A 20,867-nucleotide genomic window follows, 5' to 3' on the forward strand; every position below is an offset into this window, starting at 1 on the left:
GTCTGATCCAAGGGGTGGGGCAGCAGGACACTGCGACAGATGGGCCCATTTGTCTGGGGCGGGCAGGGCGGGGGCAGAGGGCTCCCACCCAGAGGGGGCGGCAGTGGGGCGCCAACCCTGAAGGACTGGCCAGGAGTCTCCAGGGATTAGAGATGAGCCTTTAATTGAAGATGTGTAACGAGCCCCCAGGAACACGTCCAACCAAACCTGGCAACCCCCCGTGGGGCTGGGAGACTGGGGGGGTGAAGGGCTGATTGGGGGGTGGGGGGAGTCAGAGGGTTACTCAGGTGTGGTGGGACCACCTGTGGGGTGGGGAGGGTGGGGGAGGGGGCTTATGCCAGATAGGATGGGGCCGCGGAGCTGATCTGGGGGGGCGGAGGTGGGGGGTGGGGAGGAGGGTGGGAAGACCAGGTAGGATGGGGCCCTGGAGCTGATCTGGGGGGGCGGAGGTGGGGGTGGGGAGGGGGGTGGGGAGACCAGGTAGGATGGGGCCCCGGAGCTGATCTGGGGGGGCGGAGGTGGGGGTGGGGAGGGGGGTGGGGAGACCAGGTAGGATGGGGCCCCGGAGCTGATCTGGGGGGGCGGAGGTGGGGGTGGGGAGGGGGGTGGGGAGACCAGGTAGGATGGGGCCCTGGAGCTGATCTGGGGGGGCGGAGGTGGGGGTGGGGAGGAGGGTGGGAAGACCAGGTAGGATGGGGCCCTGGAGCTGATCTGGGGGGGCAGAGGTGGGGGTGGGGAGACCAGGTAGGATGGGGCTGAGGAGCTGATTTGGGGGGGCAGAGGCAGGGGTGGGGAGTGTGGTGGGGACACCAGGTCCAATGCTCCCCCAGAGGGGATACCAGGACCGATGCCCCCCAACGGCCCCCCGCGAGGCGCGTGCCCCTCTCTCCACCGCCCGGCAGGGATTGCGGGGGGCTGCAGACTCCAAGCTGGCGCCTCTGTCTCTCTGCTGGGCGGGCGGCCCTGCTCCCCATGGGGCTGGGAGGGGGATACGGCGGGGGGGCTCCTGCGAGGTTAAGCACAGACATCTCAGAACAGCCATCTCCCCTGTCACCCAGCCCCCCCCAGTGTACCCCCTCGACTCCCACAGGTGGCACCGTATGCCCCGCCTTCTGGTGGTCCCCCTGTACTAGCTCCTCCCCTCTGAGTGGGGATAGGGCTGAGGGGTTTGGGGTGCAGAAGGGGCTGGGATCTGGGATGCAGGTTGGGGTATGGAGGGGGCTGAGGGCTGGGGCCAGGAGTGCGAGTGCAGGGGAAGATGAGGGCTGCAGCTGGGGGTGCAGGCTTTGAGGGGACAGGACTGTGAGTTGTGGGGTGGGGGGGGTCTCAGAGGTGGGGCAGGGAGTCAGGGTAGGGGGCTGTGCTTTGGGGTGCAGGAGGGGACCCCAGGCCCTGAACAGGGGGGTCAGGGTGCAGGTCCCACTGGTGCTTAGTGCAGCCCCCAGGAACCAGCCCCCAGGTCCCCGCAGCCCCCAGGCACATGGGCAGCCAGGGAGACTCTGCGCGCTGCCCTTTCACCCATGGGCACCGCCTCCACAGCTCCCATTGGTCACTTGCCTTAGCCCCACCCCCAGCACTGTTTAACAGCACCACCAGGGCCCCAGTTTGATCGGCACTTGGGCTGAAAACCGGCCCCCCAACAGACCAGCCAACAGCCACCTCGCCAGCCCCCTGCTCCAGTCCCCACCCCTGGAGCCTGGGCTGGGCGCTGGAGCCCCCCACACCCGACTCCGCGTTCCCTCGTCTCCAGCCCTCACCTCAGGCAGCTGTAAATGGCCTCGGCCACCACCAGCCCCAGGGCCAGCAGGACCCCGGCGGCCAGGGCCAGACGCACAACGTTCGCCTGGAAGCAGCCCTGCCTTGGTGAACACCCTAGAGAGAGGAGGGGGCAGGAGCTGAGTGCGCCACGGGGGGGAAGGCAGCATCCCCCTATGGGAGCGATGGGCCAGGCCCCCAGGTCTGCCTCCCCCTCTCTCCCTATGCAGCCAGGAGACCCCCGTACCTGGCCCCGTGCTGCCCGGGTGGGTGGGAGCCGGCGCTGTGCTCAGCTGGGTTGGGTCGGTTCCCCTAGTGGGACGCGAGCCACCATCTGTGGGAGAGAAAGGGGGAGAAACAGCCACTTAGGGGTCGGCCTCCCCACCCCACAACCTAGCTGGGCCCTTCCATGCGGGGACGTTCGGTGCCTGGGGCCAACCCCAGAGCTGCCTCTTCTCTGGTCGTCCCCAGAGCACAGGTAGCCCCTGTGATGGGGTTCAGGGGCCCCAAGCTCTGCCCCAGTCTCGCTCAGCGGGAGACCAGCAGGTTTATTCGCTGACAGGACACAGCGTCGTACAGAGGAGTCAGTGCAGCCGGCAGGGACAGCCCGTCCCATCCATGCTGGGGAGAGGAGGCCCCGAGGGCCCCCCAGAGCTGGGGCCTGGCCCCCTCCTTTGTCTCTCTCTCTCCCAGCCCAGACTCACTGCTTCCCAACCCCCAGTTCCAATTCAAACCCCTCAGGCTCCACCTCCTCCTTGTCTTCAGCCCAGAGGTGTCACCTGGTCGCCTCAGTTACCCTCAGCAGGAGCCCCCCCCGTGAGCCCCCCATATACACACACGTATCCCCCACTATGTCACAGCCCCTTACTTTGCAGCTCTCCCAGGTCAGGGATCTGCTCTCCCACCCCAAATCTCCAGCAGCTGGGGACCCCCCCAGGGACTCCCTCCCCACCTCCCAGCTGGACGTCCTCTGTGCTAGACCCCAGGCTTAGAACCTGTCTGTGAATGCTGACACACACCCCCACCCCCTTCGAGGATGGGTCAGGAGCTGGGGCTGGGAGCAGGGACCCTGAACCAGGCCCCTCACCAGTTACCACCAGCTCTATGGGGTCGCTGGGGAGGGAGATGATGGGTGGTTCGGTCAGGCTCTCGTAGCGGCAGGTGTAGGTGCCCCCGTCCTCCCGCCGGGCGTTGGTGATGCGGAATTCGGCCGTCGAGGTGGCCGGCTCCGTGTGCCGCAGCGCGACCCCCGCCCGGTACAGCCGGAACCGCACGCCCGCCCGCGACCCATGGCAGTAGAAGGAGACGTCCATCCCTGGGGTGAGCTCCCCGCTGGGGCTGAGGGAGATGGAGGGCTTGGGGTAGGACCCTGGATTGGAGAGAGAATTGGCGTCAGACCCTGCGGCTGTGGGGATTCCTGGAGCCTTGTCCCAGCACATTGGAGCTGAAATCGTAGGGTGGGAAGCAGCCAGATCGTCCCGCCCCTGTGCTGAGCACGGCCAGAGTCAGTCCAGACCATCGCCAAGAGGTGTTTGTCCAACTCAGCCTTAAAAATCCCCAAAGAGGGGACTCCAGAGCCTCCCTAGGAGCTATTCCACAGCTGTGCTTCCCTCACAGGTGAAGAGTTTTCCCTGCATCTATGGAAAAGCCTCCCATGTCCTACCTAAGACCTATCTGCTAATACAGCCCAGAAAAGCATTTGCCTTTTTCACCCCAGAATCACACCTTTTGGCTTGTTTTAAACGTGTGAACTGCTATAAAAACCAGGTTCCTTCCTGCAGTCCTGGATCAGCCCAGGGCACTGGATTTTCCTTCCTAAGTGTAGTACTTTGCACTTGTCTTTGTTGAGTTTCAGCTTAGCGATTTCATTGTTCCCATAATCAGCTTAAGGACATGGACGTTAAAGTCTACACTGTGATAGTATTTCGAAATGAAATGGAATAATAAAAAAATCAAGGCAATGTCAATATACAATGTGTCAAGTAAAATTAACATTGTAAGAAAATATGGAGGTACATTAAAATGTTGAAAAATGTACATTCAAGTTTAATACTTTAATTTAGAAATGTAACAAATGTAAATATGGAATATAAAAAATACGACATTTTTGAAATACAAATAGCTTAAATATATGATTTGAACTATTTTCCATATTTTTGAAATATATTTTGTACATTAAAATACACAGTTTTGGAAATGAAATAAATGCAATTGAAATATCCAATATATACTAATATAAATGTATCCTGTAATAAAGTATAGAAATACATAAATAATAGAATAAAAATGTGGAAATAAATTGGATGTTGAAGGTAAATGTACATTTTGAAATAAAAACAAAAAAGCGGGCAAGTAGCACTTTAATGACTAGCAAAATCATTTATTAGGTGATGAGCTTTCGTGGGACAGATCCCTTCTTCAGACCATAGCCAGACCAGAACAGACTCAATATTCTGATATGGCTATGGTGTGAAGAAGTGGGTCTGTCCCACGAAAGCTCATCACCTAATAAATTATTTTGTTAGTCTTTAAAGTGCTACTTGACTGCTTTTTTGTTTTGATAGTGTATAGATTAGCACGGCTATCTCTCTGTTACATTTTGAAATAAAGTGACATTGAGATGTAATTCAAATGTTCATATATTTTGAAATAAAATATTTTATCCCCAAATTTAAATGCTGAAAAGGAAAAAATAAATGTGATTTCCAAATCCCATGTCCACTATGATAAATGGACTGTGGAACAAAATTTGAAATGACATAAAATAATAGAGAAAATGCACATTGACATGTGATACATTTTGCAATAAACGTAATAAAAGTTTTATCTCATGTTTTCATATATGTTTGAAATAAAATACGATCCTCTTAAATTAAAATAATTTAAACAAAATTCAGCCATGAAATACGTGGTTTTGAACTACAATTTTTGCCAAGCTTCACTAAACTATGAAGCAGATTAAATCTGTACAGTAAAAGCAATGATAAATGTTTCTCCTGACAAACCAGTGCAAATTTTGTTTCAAGCTGATACAGTACAGTGACATTTTGAAATCCAATCAAGCACCGGTAAGTATAATAAATAGCAAGTACTGGAAATAAAAGGTTTCATGACAATGACCTTGGAGTTACTCACCTACTGCAGGTTGTATATGTCAGAACCAAACCTGCATGGAGCAGAGAGAAAGTGAATTTAGCAAAACAAAGGGAAAGGTCAGCCAGGAATTCATCCTGGTCCATAAATTCCCATGGAGGGAGAGATCTGGTACCAGAGGGCTTGTGAATCTAACAGACCGAGGTGGAAAGAGACAGTGGGGGACCAGGACTCCTGGGTTCTATCCCTGGCACTGAAAGGGGTGTGGGGTCCAGTGGTGAGAGGGGGAAGCTGAGAGCCAGGACTCTTTGGTTCCTGCCCCAGCTGTGGGAGGGGTGGGGACTCTAGTGGTTAGAGCAGGGGGCTGGGAAGGGCATGACCTTTGGTGAAGAATGCAGGACGCCAGTGTGACAGGGCTGGATGGGGCCACCCTGCAGAGGGGAGATGAAGAAAGACAGATCCTCACCCAGGCAGATCCATTGGAGGCAGGTCCACAGCGCGGGTCCGGCATGGAGGAGAAGCAGACAATGAATGTTGTGACCTATCACGACGGTATCTCACTGGCAGGGGACAGAGCCCTGGCCGACCTATGGACCCAGGGGTCGCACAGACCCCAAACGATGACAGTCTTTTCCTAGGGCTCTCAGGCCCAGTTAAGAATTCGTGTCTGATGACCACAGCAAAGGAGGGCGGGGGGCTGGGTTGGTCGCCAGGACTCCTGGGTTCTCCCCCTGCCTATAGGAGGGGAGTGATTTCTAGTGGTTAGAGCACAGCGGGGCTAGGGGAAGGGGTTCCAGTACCAGGCTACAGAAGACAACCGCTCACCGGCTATCACCAGCTCTATGGGGTCGCTGGGCAGGGAGACGACGGGTGGTTCGGTCAGGCTCTCGTAGCGGCAGGTGTAGGTGCCCCCATCCTCCCGCCGGGCATTGGTGATGCGGAATTCGGCTGTCGAGGTGGCCGGCTCCATGTGCCGCAGCGCGATCCCCGCCCGGTACAGCCGGAACCGCACGCCCGCCCGCGACCCATGGCAGTAGAAGGAGACGTCCATCCCTGGGGTGAGCTCCCCGCTGGGGCTGAGGGAGATGGAGGGCTTGGGGTAGGACCCTGGATTGGAGAGAGAATTGGCGTCAGACCCTGCGGCTGTGGGGATTCCTGGAGCCTTGTCCCAGCACATTGGAGCTGAAATCGTAGGGTGGGAAGCAGCCAGATTGTCCCGCCCCTGGAGCCAGCCTGGACCAACATGTGTTTATCCAAAGAGGAGAGTCCACAGCCTCCCTGGGAGCTATTGCCCAGCCAAGCTTCCTCAGAGTCAGAATTTGCCCACTACCTCTCTAGCCGTGACCCACACTAATTTCTTCTTGTCCAGCCTCCGTGGACAGGAGACCAGTCAATACCCTCAGGGGCTCATACAGGGGCACAACCACTAATGTGATACATGCAATCTTGTGCCAGCAATAATCCACTGCCATGGACGTGGGCCAACCCAGACAGTCTCTGCACCAGAGGATGCATGGCCTTAATCTGACATCAGGAATTGGAAGAAGCATAAACCTACAGGGGGACACGTTAACCCCCTTGGACAGTCAACAGTGGATTGGAAAGGGGACATTCTTCTACTAAAGAGTTTTTTACCACCAGATTACAGAGGGTGACACCTGAATGGGAATTAATTCCTAGGTTTGACACATTTAACCTGGGGCTTAACAGAGATTGCTATTATCTTGTGCCTTACGAGAGCATTTCCCCACCTTTGAGATTTGCAGGACTAGGAAATGTCCTACTTAGACCAGGTCTACCCTAGACCTTAAAGTTGCCTATAGATATGCAATTCCCACTACAACATTCATGTAGGTGGAATAGACTTACGTACAATTGACTTACCTGGCTGTCTTCACTGAGGGAGGTTGACGGGAAAAACTCTCCTGTCGATCTCCCTTACTCCTTGCGACAATGCAGAATAAAAGGGCCGACTGTCAACCCCTGAGAGGTCGATTCTGTGCGTCCCCACTAGGCACACAAAATCAAACCTGGGAAGACTGACCCGGACCGGTTTCTCCTCCTCTTCCCCTCCCCACCCTAAAAACCCTGGATTTTATTTTTCCACTCAGTTTGCAGCCTCAGGTGGAGTATTGTGTCCAGTTCTGGGCACTGCAGTTCAAGAAAGATGTTGAGAAATTAGAGAGGGTCCAGAAAAGAGTGACAAGAATGACTAGAGGACATGACCTATGAAGAAAGGCTGAAAGAATTGGGCTTGTTTAGTTCAGAAAAGAGAAGATGGCGGGGGGACATGATAGCTGTTTTCAGGTATCTAAGAGGGTGTCATAAGGAGGAGGGAGAAAACTTGTTCTTCTTGGCCTCTGAGGATAGAACAAGAGGCAATGGGCTTAAACTGCAGCAAGGGAGGTTTAGGTTGGACATTAGGAAAAAGTTCCTAACTGTCAGGGTGGTCAAACACTGGAATAAATTGCCAAGGGAGGTTGTGGAATCTCCATCGCTGGAGATATTAGAGGACAGGTTAGATAGATGTCTATCAGGGATGGTTTAGACAGTACTTGGTCCTGCCATGGGGGCAAGGGGCTGGACTCGATGGCCTCTCAAGGTCCCTTCCAGTCCTAGTGTTCTATGATTCTGTGATTCCATCTGAAGAAGTGGGTCTTACCCACGATAGCTCACGACCTAATACATTGGTTGGTCTCTAAGGCGCTACAGGACAGCTTGTTGTTTGGGAAGCTGCAGACTACGGCTACAGCTACATTTAGGGGAAGATCAACCCCACAGTGGTCATTCTTCCAGGATTCGATTAACGTGTGGAGCATGGACGTGCTAAATCGAACTGTCATGGCACTGCCATCGACCTCAGCCCTCCTGGCAGTTGCAAGGTGTAAGGAAAATCAGCCTCCTGCTGTGTGGACAGCAGCAAAAATAGATTTTAGATACGCCGAACCCAGCGATGCAATTTTCGTGTAGACCTGGCGGAACACGGCTCCCCCTCTAAGGCAGCCACTTTGCTGTTAACACAGCCCAGAAAAACAAGGGCCTTTTTCACCCCAGAATCCCACTGTTGGCTCACATTCAAGTTGTGATCTGCTGTAAAACCCAGATCCTTTCCGGCAGGCTTGGACCATCCTGGCCTAGTGCACTGGACTTTTCCTTCTTACTTTGCACTTATTTTTACTGAAAAAAAAACCACGTGGTTTGAACCGAGATTGGAATTTTCTGAGTCACTGTAGGGGCTCATTTGCATACTTGGCTTAATCTAATTCTTACTCCCCACCCCTTTTGCCCCTCTGCTCTCTGATTTGCTCACCTTGATCATTTTTTTTTCTGATTTGTCAACCTTGATAACTGTTTTTGGTTCTCTGTGCCTTAAATATTGAGTCTGTTCTGGTCCGACTATGGTCTGAAGAAGTGGGTCTGTCCCATGAAAGCTCATCACCTAATAAATTATTTTGTTAGTCTTTAAAGTGCTACTTGACTGCTTTTTTTGTTTTGATAGTATATAGACTAGCCCAGCTTTCTCTCTGTTACTGAATTTCATCTTCGTGATTTCAGTGCTCTCATAATCAATTTACTGACACTCACATGAAGGTTAGTGCTGTGGTATTTTAAAATGAAACTGAATAATAATATTAAATAACAATCATAATAACATTCAAATGCAATGTGTGTGACGTTATATTAACATTACAGTTAAATAGGGAAGCATACAAAATGTTGAAGTAAAAGGCACATTGAAATAAAGTTTAAGGCTTTCATTTAAAAATGGGGCAGTAAGATGTTTTCATATTCTGAAATACATTTTTCCTACATTAAACTGACATTTGAATTAGCTGCTGAAATGAAAGAAATGCACTGTATACAGTATTTTGAAATTCATGTCAATGTATAGGGTAATAAAAGATGGAACTATGTAACATAATAACATAGGAAATAAAATTATGTTAAAATAAAATGTACATTTTGAAATGAAAGTGATAATCAGGGTTAGGTTCACGTTTTCATGTTTTTAGAAGACAATATTTTGTTCTCCAATTAAAATAACAGTTTAATTAAATGCTGAAATGACAAGAAAGAAATGAATGATGAGAATACCATGTCTGTTAAGTTAAACGTGATTTGAAATAAATTACGGAAATCCATAAAATAATAACATTTGGCTACTAGAATGCAACGTGTCCTGCAGTGAACGATGTAAATATGACTTGCATTAAAGTTTTCATACGTGTTTGAAGTCAAATGTGATTCTCCTAAGTGAAAATCCTTTGAACAAAAATCGGAAATGAAATAAATGGTTTACAAAAACTGTTTTTCAAAGCTTTACAAAAACTTTGAAAAAGAGTAAAGAACTCGACTAAAAGCAATACCAAACCCTTCTCATTACAAACAAGTGCACAGTTTATTTCAAAATAGTACACAGCAAGTGTGGCATGGGAAGTGGGGTTTAGTAGTTAGAGCACAAGGGTGTGTGGAGGGGGGTTGGTAGCCAGGACTCGTGGGTTCTCCCCCTGTCTCTGGAGGGTAGTGATGTCTAGTGGTTAGAGTACAAGAGGCCGGGGGTGGAGGTTTGGTAGCCGGGGCTCCTGGGTTCCAGTACCAGGCTACAGAGGACAACCACTCACCGACTGCCACCAGCTCTATGGGGTCGCTGGGCGGGGAGACGACGGGCGGTTCGGTCAGGCTCTCGTAGCGGCAGGTGTAGGTGCCCCCGTCCTCCCGCCGGGCGTTGGTGATGCGGAATTCGGCCGTCGAGGTGGCCGGCTCCGTGTGCCGCAGCGCGACCCCCGCCCGGTACAGCCGGAATCGCACGCCTGCCCGCGACCCATGGCAGTAGAAGGAGACGTCTGTCCCTGGGGTGAACTCCCCGCTGGGGCTGAGGGAGAGGGAGGGTTTGGGGTAGGACTCTGTGGAGGGAAGGGCACAGGCTGTGAGGGGCATCTTCTGTGATGGGCAGGTCCCATTCCCGGCCCCCCCGAGCCAGACAGACCGTGTGCTGGGGCTGGGTGGGAGCAGGTGCCCTCTATAGGGAACAGGCCCTGCCCCATTCTGGGCCCCCAATTATAAGAAGGATGTGGACACCCTGGAAAGGGTCGAGTAGAGGGCGGACAAAATAATTAGGGGGCTGGAGCATATGACCTACGGAGAAAGGTTGAGGGACTTGAGTCTGTTTAGTTTGCAGAAGAGAAGACTGAGGGGGGACTTGTGTGATGGAGTGGGGGATACCTGTGTGTGTGTGTGTGGCTCACAGAGGGTGTGGGGCTCCTGCTGAGGGTAACCCTGACGACCAGGTAACACCTTTGTACTGCAGACAAAGGAGGAGGTGGAGCCTGAGGGGTTTGAATTGGAACTGGGAGTTGGGAAGCAGTTAGTCTGGGCTGAGGGAGAGAGAGACAAAGGAGGGGGCCAGGCCCCAGCTCTGGGGGCCCCTCGGGGCCTCCTCTCCCTAACATGAATTGGACTGGCTGTCTCTGCCTGCTGCACTGACTCCTCTGTACGATGCTGAGTCCTGTCAGCTAATAAACCCGCTGTTCTCCTGCTAAGTGAGAGACTCTCCTGCCTGCTGACAGGGTGCAGAGCTTGGGGGACCCCAGAACCCCATCACAACTTGATAACAGCCTTCAACTCACTGAAGGGAGGTTGCCAAGAGGCTGGAGAGAGGCTGTTCTCAGGGGACATGGATGGCAGAACACGGAACAATGGTCTCAAGTTGCAGCTGGGAAGGTCCAGGTTGAATATTAGGGGAAAATGTTTCATGAGGAGGGTGGTGAAGCATTGGAATGGTCTCCCCAGGGAAGTGATGGAGTCTCCATCCTTGGAGGTGTTTAAGTCTCGGCTCGACAAAGCCCTGGCTGGGCTGATCTGATGGGATTGGTCCTGCGTAGGGCAGGGGGCTGGACTTTATGGCTTTTTAGGTCTCTTCCAGCTCTATTGTTCTATGACTCTATGATTCTCTGCACTCCCAAGCCAGACAGAGCTGGGTGGGACCTGGTGCCCCCTAGAGGGGACATGTCCCTGCCCCGTTCCCCACCCCCCCAAACAAGCCTGTCCACCTGCAGCACACCCTGGGGACCACTGGTCATCATCCCCCTAACCTCAGATCCCCCCCACGCCCCCCTTGTGGGACAGTGTCACCCCCTCCCCTGGTATCTCCTGGACCCCCTCCTTGGACAGAGCCGGAGGCGGAGCGACTCACGAGCAGCAGCCAATGGGCGGTGGGTCCAGATGAGGCCTGTAATAAGAAGTGGGGTGTTCGCTGGGGTGGGGGATGCGAGATCCCATTCTGCCCACCCCCGTTTACGTCAGCAGGGCCAGAGTCACATGCCAGCCCGTGGGAGTCCACAGCCAACGGAGGCTCGAGTCGTCAGCCAGTCTGCATCAGAGCAGGGCTGCTAGCGTGAGTTTTAACTCTGGACCCTACTGATGGCACACCCACTGCAGCTGCTGGGAGAGCTTTCCCAGGGAAATCCGGTGTTTCAGCCTCCTCCAGTGCATGGCTGCAGCCTGAGAGCACGGCAGAATTGGGGCACCTGCCCCCAGGCGCCAGGATTGGGGCACAAGCCAGGGCCTTCCCAAGGGAATTTGCCCACCGCTCACTGCAGAATCAGAGGCCCAGCTGTTGGCTGGGGTTTGCCCTGCCCACTCCGAGCCACAGGGCTTTGGGGGTGGGCAGGAGAGGGGTTGGGAGCCTCAGTGGGAGGAGGTTCCCAGGTGTGGGGAGGCAGATTCCAACTGGGGGGCACAGAATAGGACAGAGCAGGGACCGGGGGATGCGACTTGTGCAATAGAGAACCCATTGCATGCTGCCAACTTCCCCAAAGCACTGGGGGAGGGGATAGCCCAGCAGCACCCCCACCTCTCCCTCCCCCCTGCCTGCTCTGTCCAGTGTCCCAGCCATGGCTTGAGGGGACCTAGTACAGCTCCTCCCAGGGACCTTGGTTTTGGGGTCCTGACCAAACCCAGCCCCACCACATGCCCACCCCCATCCCTGTCCCTGCCTAACCTCTCCAGCATTAGGAAATGTTCCCAGGCCTGGGTTGCCGGGGGTGGGGTGCTGCGGGGCAGGTAGGGGGCTGAGCAGGGGAGGACAGGGGCTGGATGGGGGGTGCAGGCTGTGTGTGGGTTAGGGGACTTGCCCTGGCTCCCCCTGCTGCTATGGGAACCTGCCAAGGAGCTAGGGAGGCTGAGCTGGTCCCAACCCACCACCTTGGGGAGGGGAGAAGTCCCCCCGGGAGGGGTAACTGGGCGCAGAGCAGAGCCCCACTCACCGAGGGCGAGGAGCAAGGCAGGGGAGGGTCCCATGGGGCTGAGGACGCAGAGGAGCAAGCGGCACTGAGGAGCGATGGACCACGCGACTGGCTCCGGGGAGGAGGCGTCCGGCGCAGTGACACAACAGGAAATTCTGTTTCCAGGACCACCCGCCACCCACAGCCCGGTTTCACAACAGCCTGCGGGTGCCAGGCGCACGGCAGGAGGCTGGCTGGCTCAGAGGGGTGGGGAATGGGGCCCTGGGCCTGTCCCATCTAGGGAGCCCCAGCTCCAGTTGGCCCAAGGGTGGTGACAGAATGGCCCAGGTGAGCATGTGGGTGGATCCTCTGGGAGGTGCTGGCTCCCACCTGGCCCCAGGGCAGGGCCTGGGTGGCTCAGGGGGGCTCTTTAAGCAGTAGTTAAGGGTAACTGAGGCAACAGGGACATGCCCGTGTCTGAGTGCCTTGGGGCAGGTGGATGTGATCAGCTGTGTCTTTCCAGGCTGATCTGTGGGGCCAGGTGCTGCAGGGCCAGGATCTCGGGGTGCGGGGAAGGGGAGGGATTTTGTGCAGGAGCCAGGACAGGGGAGCCAAGGGGAGCCTTCCTCTGCAGGCTGCTGAACAGCAACAAAGCCTCATAGGTTGGGGAAAAGCTTCCTGGCCCCCTGCTGGGGGGATTCAGAACTGCCCTGCTCTGTGTCCTAGCTCCTGCACTGCTCCCAGCAAGCGGCGATTCTCAGCCTGCCCCAGAGGCAGCGCATGGGGCCCTTGGGGGAAAGCCCCAGGGATGGGCATTAACTGTGCAGTTCTCCCTTTGCCCACGTTGTCTGGCCTGGGCTTCGGAGAGGCGGACTTGGGCTCACAAGACCTCCCTCCCAGCACCCACCACAGTCTGTCCTATGGGCACTGCTCAGGAATCCCCCAATGGCTTGTAGCAAGGGATTCCCAGCACAGCAGGGTTGGGATGACCCCATGGAGGGGATGAAAATGGAGTGCAGCAATTGCTCCTGGGTGTCAGACCCCTCAGCCGCTGCTCTGCCCAGAGTTGGGGGGTCCACAAACCCAGTGTCCTGGCCAAATCACGTCCCTTCTTGCTGGGCAAGGGACTCGCAGACAACCAGCCCCAGCGTCGCACCTGGGAGGTGGGCGCATCTCAGTGTCAGGCGATGGCTACTTGTGTAAACAGCCCCCGGCCCATACCCCAGGTGTTACGTGCACTCCCTGCCCAGGCACATGGGGGCTCGGAGGGGCCCGGCGCTGTGGGTCTGGTTTGTGGTTCTGTGTTTATTACAAATCTGGAGACAAACCGGGTACAAAATAACACAAACAGCCGCCTCCGTGCGGCCCCCCGCACCCCGGGGTCTTAGCTCCCATCTGCCCCCCACTTGTGGGTCTGGGCGGGGCAGAGGCGCACAGTTTGATGGGATGGGGCTGCAGTGGCGGGGAGGGCAGCGTCTCCCCGAAATCTTCCCTAGATGCAGAGTCCTCTGGGGCTGGCGCTGCAGGGGAGCGTCTCTCACTCCTGGGGGCCGGCGCCCCATGGCTGTGGGGGGCTGTCACAGTGGGGCTCCTGGTTCACTTTGATCACGGTGTACATGCTGTACTGGGCGGGCTCGGGAGTGGGGGCAGGGGCTGGGTCTCCCCACGGGGTCTGCCGAGCCTGGTGATTCAGCTCCACATAGGTGAGTCCCTCGGGGTCGGGCTCCTGGGGCTGTGGGGAGAGAGAGTCACCAGTGTGTGTGTGTGTGTGCGCGTGCGCACATGGAACAGGGCCCAGCCTCTCCAGCAGGGGGCGCAGACACACACACAGACACAAACGCACCAGCAGGGGGCACAGATACACACACACACACTTGCAGGCAGACAGACAGACACACAGCAGCAATAGGCACAGACACGCACAGACACACGCCAGCAGGGGGTGCAAATGCACATACACACATACACACACACCAGCAAGGGGCGCACATACCCACACCCACACACACACGCACAGACACACACACTCCAGGAGGGGCCGCAGACATACACAGAGACACATACACCCCAGCAGGGGGCGCAAACACACCCAGCCACCCACCCACACACACACACACACCAGGAGGGAGCGCAGACAGACACACCCACACACATACACACGAACAGCAAGGGGCGCGCGTGTGCACACACACACACACACAACTCCAGCTGATGATCCAGTGAACCCAGCCCCCACCCCCATCCCCTGAGAGGGCCTGGCAAGGACGGGGCCCCATGTGGGTCAGGGTGGGGGGCCAGGCCCCATGGGGGAACCCAGGACACTTACCAAGGTCTGCAGCTCTTTCCTTTTGTTGACGGAGTCGTCTGCGGAGCAGAGATACCCACTGAACCGCAGCCCCCGGCTGGCCCAGAGCAGAGCTCAACCCCCGGCTCCAACCCCTCTGTCCACCCAGGGGACCCAGAGCCCCACACAGCCCCTCCCCCAAGACAGGGAGAGATATTAGTGCTGTGTGATGGAAAGGGAAACTGAGGCACAAACCCAGCCACAGGGTGTAGGGGGTTACAGGTCTCTCAGACACTGGAAGGGGGCTGGACCCTAGAGGTTAGAGCATGGAGGGTTGGAGTCGGACACCTGGGTTCTCTCCCTGGCTCTGCGAGGGGGGCAGGGCCTAGGGGGTGGAGTGGGGGAACAGGCGCCAGGATGCCTAGATTCTCTCTGTGGGTCTGGGAGGCAGGTGGGGTTTCATGGTTACGCCAGGGAGGCTGGGAGCCAGGAGGGCATGGGGGATTCTCCCCCACATGCCCGACTGGGAAGTGAAGGGGGACACACAAAGCCCCAGGCCTGGGGTGCACAATGGGGGGTACACAGACTAGAGGGGGAGCAGAGGGTGGCCCCCCTCCGGGACCTTCTACTTAACCCTGCCCAGCAGCAGCTGTGAATCAGGTCCTGCCCCATTTGGGCAGAGCCCCCCAAGCCCCTCCCCTCCCCACCTGGGTGTGTTACTCACAGACGGGGTCTTGCTGAGTGGGCACCTTTGATGCCTCCACTGGGTTATTGCTAAAGGAGAGAAAATCCCCATGTAAATGCCATAGTCCCCCACCTGCAGGGAGAGTCCCCAACTCGGCCTCTTGCTGATCACTGTCCCCTCCTCCAGCGGCTCTCCCCCTGGGGGCTGGGCCCACGAGCAGGTTCCGGGGCAGCAGTGAAGCAGGGCAAGGGCAAGTGGCCAAAGCCCCACCAGCTGGGGCTGAAGTCAAAGCCTGAGGAACTTGGGCCCCCTTTGAGGTGGGGCCAGGGGCCATTGTCCTGCTGGCTACCCCCTATCACCAGCCCTGGCTTGTACGTGCACAAAACCAGGTGCTGTGACACAGCCGGCTGTGGAGCTTTGAGCAGGGGCGGGGCGGGGGGCGCTCAGGAAGAAAGGTTGAGAGCCCCTGTGCTAATCCCCCCCACACTCTAACCACTAGACCCCACTCCCCTGCCAGAGCTGGCGACAGGCCCCAGGCCGGTCAATGGGAGGGGCAGAGCCGGGTTCCTACCTGTTTGGTGTCGGTGCGGCTCCTTTTCCTGCAGAGGGACACAAACCAGAAACCCCCCATGAGCCAATCGGGATCCCCAGTACCAGCGCCTGCCATGCACCCCGGCAGCGGGGGAAGGGGGAGTCCTGTCCGCTGCTGACACAGCCTGGATCCCAGATGGCGGGGGCTGGGCTGCCAGAGGGGTGGCACAACATGGAGCATGTGCTGGGGGAGGAGCAGATTAACCTGGGGGTGGGGGGTTCCCTGTCCCCGGTCCTCCCTCGACAGTGACTTATAACAAACTTGAGGTAGGTCGGCTCCCCGGCTCCTGAGAGTCGCAGGCTCTTTAGAGAGGGGCCTTCACTGGCGCTTAGATGCAGCCACCTCTGGGGTAGGACCCCTCACCCATCTGTGTCACGTGGCCACCTCTGGGCAGGGACACCCGTCTGCAAAGGGATTTCTTGAGCAGCGCCCCCTGCTGGGCCCCCTTCCCACAGCCCAGCGCCCCCTGCTGGGTCCCTGCCCCGCTCCCTGCAGCCCAGAGCCCCATAATGCCACCTTGTGGCACTGGGGCCAATGCTGACTGCCAGGGGCGAGCACCCCCCACCCAGCCCCAGCTTTCTCTGCAGTCCCCCATCCAAGCCGTGACCCCGTCCTGCCCTGCTTAGCGGCCGGTTTAACCCTTCCCTCGCCGTTGGGGCACTTACTGGCTCGGGTTCTAACGATGACGCAGATGGAGGCCACGAGGAGGAGGAGGAGGAGGACGGTGGCAGCCACGACGCTCACCCCGGTGACGAGGGGGCTGCTCAGACCTGGCGGCGTCTGAGGTCCCGATCTCTCTAGGGAACAGCAGCAGCCCTGAGTGCCGGGAGCAGCTGGTCTCTGCCCCTGCCCCGGGCGGCGCCCAAGGGGCTGGGACACCGCAGGGCAGTGGCAGCAGCAGGTTCTGTGGGGAGGGTGTTGGGGGCCAGGGAACCAAGCGGGGTCAGCGCAAGCAAGGTGCTGGGGGCGCTGGGCTGCCGGGCAGGGGCTCAGCAGGGGGCGCTCTCCCGCCAGTCAGTGCTGGCCCTGGTACTCCAGTGCAGCACTAGGGGGCGCTGTTCGGCCACACCCCCACAGGCCAAGGGGCCCATCTAGCCCGGTATCGCGCCTGCCAGGCTGGCAGCTTCGCAGGGACCTCCAGGGCACCCTAAGGGCACTGAGGGGCCCAGCTGCCCCAGAGGGAGCCTCTGGCTGCCCAGCACAGGCGAGCTTATGTGTGAGCAGTATTTGGCTACCCCGCCCCACTCCCCGGCCACCGATTCAGCACCAGTCGGCACTGTCATTCTTGGGGGAGGGGGATTTTCATGGCTGGGGGCTGGGCTGGCTCAGCTGCCCCTGGGCCCCGACTCAGCTGTGCATGGCCAGGGCGGGGCAGCGTCCGTGCTGCAGTGACTGGGGGCAGGGCAGTGTTCCCGCTCAGCTTGTACAGCCCTGTGCAGAATGAGTTTTATTGCCTGCACCGATGTGGGGGAGGCGCTGAGGGGTGCGCCAGGCGGGAGGGGGCTCCGGGTAGGGCATGGGGCTGAGGAATGAAGGCTCCAGCAGGGCTGTGGCCTCTGGGGTGGGGCTGGAAATGAGGGGTTGGGTGCAGGTGGGGCTGGAGTTGGGGAGGGGTAAAGGACTCCCTGCAGCAGCCTGGGAGCAGGGAGCCTCAGGCAGGCCCTTGCCTGCCCCCACCAGCTTAAACAAAGACTGTGAATGGCTGGCTAAATACAAAAGCAGCTTCCCCTCCCTTGGTGTTCACACCGCCCGATCAACTGCTGGTAGTAAGCCTCACCCCTCCTGACCCAGCTAACCTTGTTATCCCCAGCCTTGCTCTGGCTTATTTATACCTGGCCCTGCAGCTTTCCAAGACCAGCATCTGATGAAGTGAGTCTGTGCTCACGAAAGCTCATGCTCAAAACTTTTCTGTTAGTCTATAAGGTGCCACAGGACCCTTCGTTGCTGTTACAGATCCAGACTAACACGGCTCCCCCTCCGATCCTTGTTCCCATTTTGTGTGTGTGAAACTGATTGTCCCCCCCCTTAGCAGAGGACTTTGCATTTTTCCTTCTTGAACATCATCCTACTCACCTCAGACCATTGGTCCACTTTGCCCAGATCATTCTGATTTATGACTCTGTCCTCACAGGACTTCCAACCCCTCCCAGCTTGTCGTCGCCCCCAGATTTTATTACTGTCCTCTCCGTGCCATTACTGAAACCGTTGAAATGCTTTCACCCCGGGTAGTTGGGATTTTCCTGGGGCTTTGGTCATTTTTGAGGGTTGCATTCCCGGGTGCTGAGCCCCAGATCTGGGCCCTGAGGACTGGGTCCCTCCAGAGCTGAGCAGATTCAGGGTCAGTGTTGTTCCGCAGGGGCAGAACTCCCAGAAGAGTGTCCCAGAGGCCACAGGCCCAGGTGGGTGCTGCCTGCAAGCCACGGCCCCCGTCGCACCCCCTGTCCCCATGGTCCCCCTGCCTAGTAGTGCCCAAAGCTCTCCGCAGGCTCCCCATCCCCCTGCCATTAGCCATTTCTGTCACCTCCAGACAGAGGCCCTGGCACCACCCCTCCTCCAGCCCCAGCCCCAGACTTCGCTGGCTGGACAGCCCTTCTGCTGGGCCCAGGGCACAGGGAGCCCCCCAGGATCTGGCTGGGAGCTGAGGTACTGGGCTGGGCCCTACCTGCTACAATGATCTGCACGGAGTCGCTGAGCTCTGAGTAGACAGCCGGTCCTGTCCTGTGGCTGTAACGACAGGTGTAGTCACCGCTGTGTTCCTTCCTGGCACCGGTGATGGGAAATTCAGCCTCAGAGCCAGCAGGGTCTGTGTAGTTCACATAGTCCTGAGCTCCAGCCTTGTAGAGGACGAACCTCATGTCCTGGCGCTGAGTCGAGCACCGGATGGTGACGTTTCCCCCAATGGGGATCACCCCGCTGGGGCTGGCGGAGATGGAGGGTTTGGGGTAGGTCCCCTCTGGGTTCACAAACAAACCGGCACTAAGTGGGGGTGACACAAATGCGTCCGCCTGACACAACCCTGTGCCCAGCTGTCGCGCCAGCGTTACCCCTCCCCCAGCCCTGGGCGCAGCCCGGCCCCGCGGCCACAGCCAGGTGAGACACAGGGGAAAGGAGATTTCCCGGCTCTGACTCCCGCAGTTCCCCAGGGACTACCCAGCCCTGCCCCCGCTGCATGGTTACAGGTGTTGAGGAGGCAGCGGTCTGCTAGGAGCACCCCAGAGGGGATCTGTTCCCTCACCCCTCACCCAACCCTCCTCCTTAATGAGCAAATTCCCCAGTGTCCCCTTCCCCTCAGAAACTCACGTCCTGACACTCTGCTCCGTCGGGCCAGCCAGCAGCCTGGATAGGAGATGGATCATTGGGGACCAGATCTCTGAGCCATTGGGCTCCACATCCTGGCCTCAAATCCACACCACCCCCGGACGCACACCTCAGACCCCCCCGGGCACACGCCCTGGTCTCAGACCCCCCCGGGCACACGCCCTGGTCTCAGACCCCCCCCCGGGCACACGCCCTGGTCTCAGACCCCCCCATGGGCACACGACCTGGTCTCAGATCCCCCCCAAGCACACGCCCTGGTCTCAGACCCCCCCATCGGCACACGCCCTCGTCTCAGACACCCCCCCCGGGCACACGCCCTGGTCTCAGACCCCACCCTCGGGCACATGCCCTGGTCTCAGACCCCACCCTCGGGCACATGCCCTGGTCTCAGACCCCACCCTCGGGCACACGCCCTGGTCTCAGACCCCCCATGGGCACATGCCCTGGTCTCAGATCCCCCCATGGGCACACGCCCTGGTCTCAGACCCCACCCTCGGGCACACGCCCTGGTCTCAGACCCCCCATGGGCACATGCCCTGGTCTCAGACCCCCCATGGGCACATGCCCTGGTCTCAGATCCCCCCATGGGCACACGCCCTCGTCTCAGACACCCCCCCCGGGCACACGCCCTGGTCTCAGACCCCCCATGGGCACATGCCCTCGTCTCAGACACCCCCCCCGGGCACATGCCCTCGTCTCAGATCCCCCCATGGGCACACGCCCTCGTCTCAGACACCCCCCCCGGGCACATGCCCTCGTCTCAGATCCCCCCATGGGCACATGCCCTCGTCTCAGACACCCCCCCCGGGCACACGCCCTCGTCTCAGACCCCACCCTCGGGCACACGCCCTGGTCTCAGACACCCCATGGGCACACGCTCTGCCTGTCTCTGATACTCACCAAGGAAGAGGATGGTGGCAGCAGGCACCATGATGGGGCAATAAGGGGGGGCCCTCAGTGCCTCCACCAGCCCCCGGTGCTGAGCTCTCCCCAGCCCGTGGCCCCAGTGCAAGAAGAAACAGAAACTGTGCTGGGGCGGCAGCCCCAGGAAGTCTGTGACATGCTCAGCCCCTTTCTTCCTCATCGGTCAGTTTCTCTGCAGTCTCCAGGCCTAATCTGGCATGATCAGAGCTGGGTCAGCACCTTTCAGCGTTTAGCAAATCACATCCCCTTGCACAGCTGCCTGGTGTGCCCCCCACATCACCTCCCCCCCCACGTCTGCTCAGCCTGGGCACCAGCTGGGAACTGGGGAAGCTCCACAGGGGTCGAGAGGAGCCCAGGTTACCCTGACCTTTTCCAGCTGGCCTGTCTGGAGCAACAACTGGTGGTTTCCAGCCTGGGATGGCCAAGGGAAGGATACACACAGATCATGTGTTGTTCGAAGAGGAGCCCAAAAAGCCACCAAGGAGGAAGTCTGCCCGGAACTGAGCAACAGAATGACCAGGGGGTTGGAAGAGACGCTGTGGGAAGAGAGCTTTAACGGTCTGGGACTGTTCAGCTTAGAAAAATGGCGACCATGGGCGGGATATAATAGGGGTCTTTAAAATCAAGTCTGATGTGAAACAAGTGAATAAGGAACTGTTATTTGCTTGTTCTCATTACACAAGAACTAGGGGTCACCAAATGAAATTAAAAGGTAGCATGATTACAATTAACGAAACAAAGGGTCGGTGAGAACATGCCCAGCACGTCACAAATGGTGTATTTCACTGTGATGATTCAATGCCATGCGTGAACTAACAGTCATGCTTCTGAGTGTTGCTTCTTGTGCTCCTGCGGATGTGCTCTTTAGGGAACCCTGCAACACACCGGCAGAGCAGCTCCAGCAGATAAGAAGCAACCCCGGAGGACATCCTGCACCAGGTGCATCAGAAAAAAAAGAACACAGAGCACGGAGCAGAATGAGAAGGTGGGACA

The 20,867-nt window shown here is 57.5% G+C and overlaps 1 protein-coding gene across 1 annotated transcript; it reads right to left on the reverse strand.

Annotated features, from left to right (window-relative positions):
- Positions 1-279: 279 nt before the first annotated feature.
- On the reverse strand, positions 280-20,038 carry LOC142025269 (uncharacterized). The gene is made up of 19 exons (XM_075017894.1): positions 19,851-20,038; positions 18,933-18,968; positions 18,295-18,585; positions 16,298-16,429; positions 15,612-15,639; positions 15,080-15,129; positions 14,398-14,435; positions 13,613-13,803; positions 13,384-13,387; positions 12,114-12,247; positions 11,042-11,077; positions 10,476-10,561; positions 9,265-9,752; positions 7,796-7,859; positions 5,674-5,955; positions 2,843-3,124; positions 2,003-2,089; positions 1,758-1,872; positions 280-1,006 (listed from the first exon to the last, which is right to left on the reverse strand). Exons 1-19 carry the CDS (start codon positions 20,032-20,034, stop codon positions 280-282), a joined length of 3,255 nt encoding a protein of 1,084 aa, XP_074873995.1. The 5' UTR covers positions 20,035-20,038.
- Between the last annotated feature and the right edge of the window lie 829 nt (positions 20,039-20,867).

This window comes from Carettochelys insculpta, chromosome 22, assembly GCF_033958435.1.
Source record: "Carettochelys insculpta isolate YL-2023 chromosome 22, ASM3395843v1, whole genome shotgun sequence".
In the NCBI taxonomy this organism is placed as follows: domain Eukaryota; kingdom Metazoa; phylum Chordata; order Testudines; family Carettochelyidae; genus Carettochelys; species Carettochelys insculpta.

Excerpts from the sequence above, each read along its gene's own strand:
- LOC142025269 (XM_075017894.1), bottom strand. The coding sequence starts at position 20,034 with ATGAGGAAGAAAGGGGCTGAGCATGTCACAGACTTCCTGGGGCTGCCG. Across the intron at positions 10,562-11,041 it reads CCGCCCATTGGCTGCTGCTC|CTGCAACTTGAGACCATTGT; the intron begins GTGAGTCGCTCC and ends GGACCTTCCCAG. Across the intron at positions 5,956-7,795 it reads CACGAAAATTGCATCGCTGG|GGTCCTACCCCAAGCCCTCC; the intron begins GTTCGGCGTATC and ends TCTCCAATCCAG.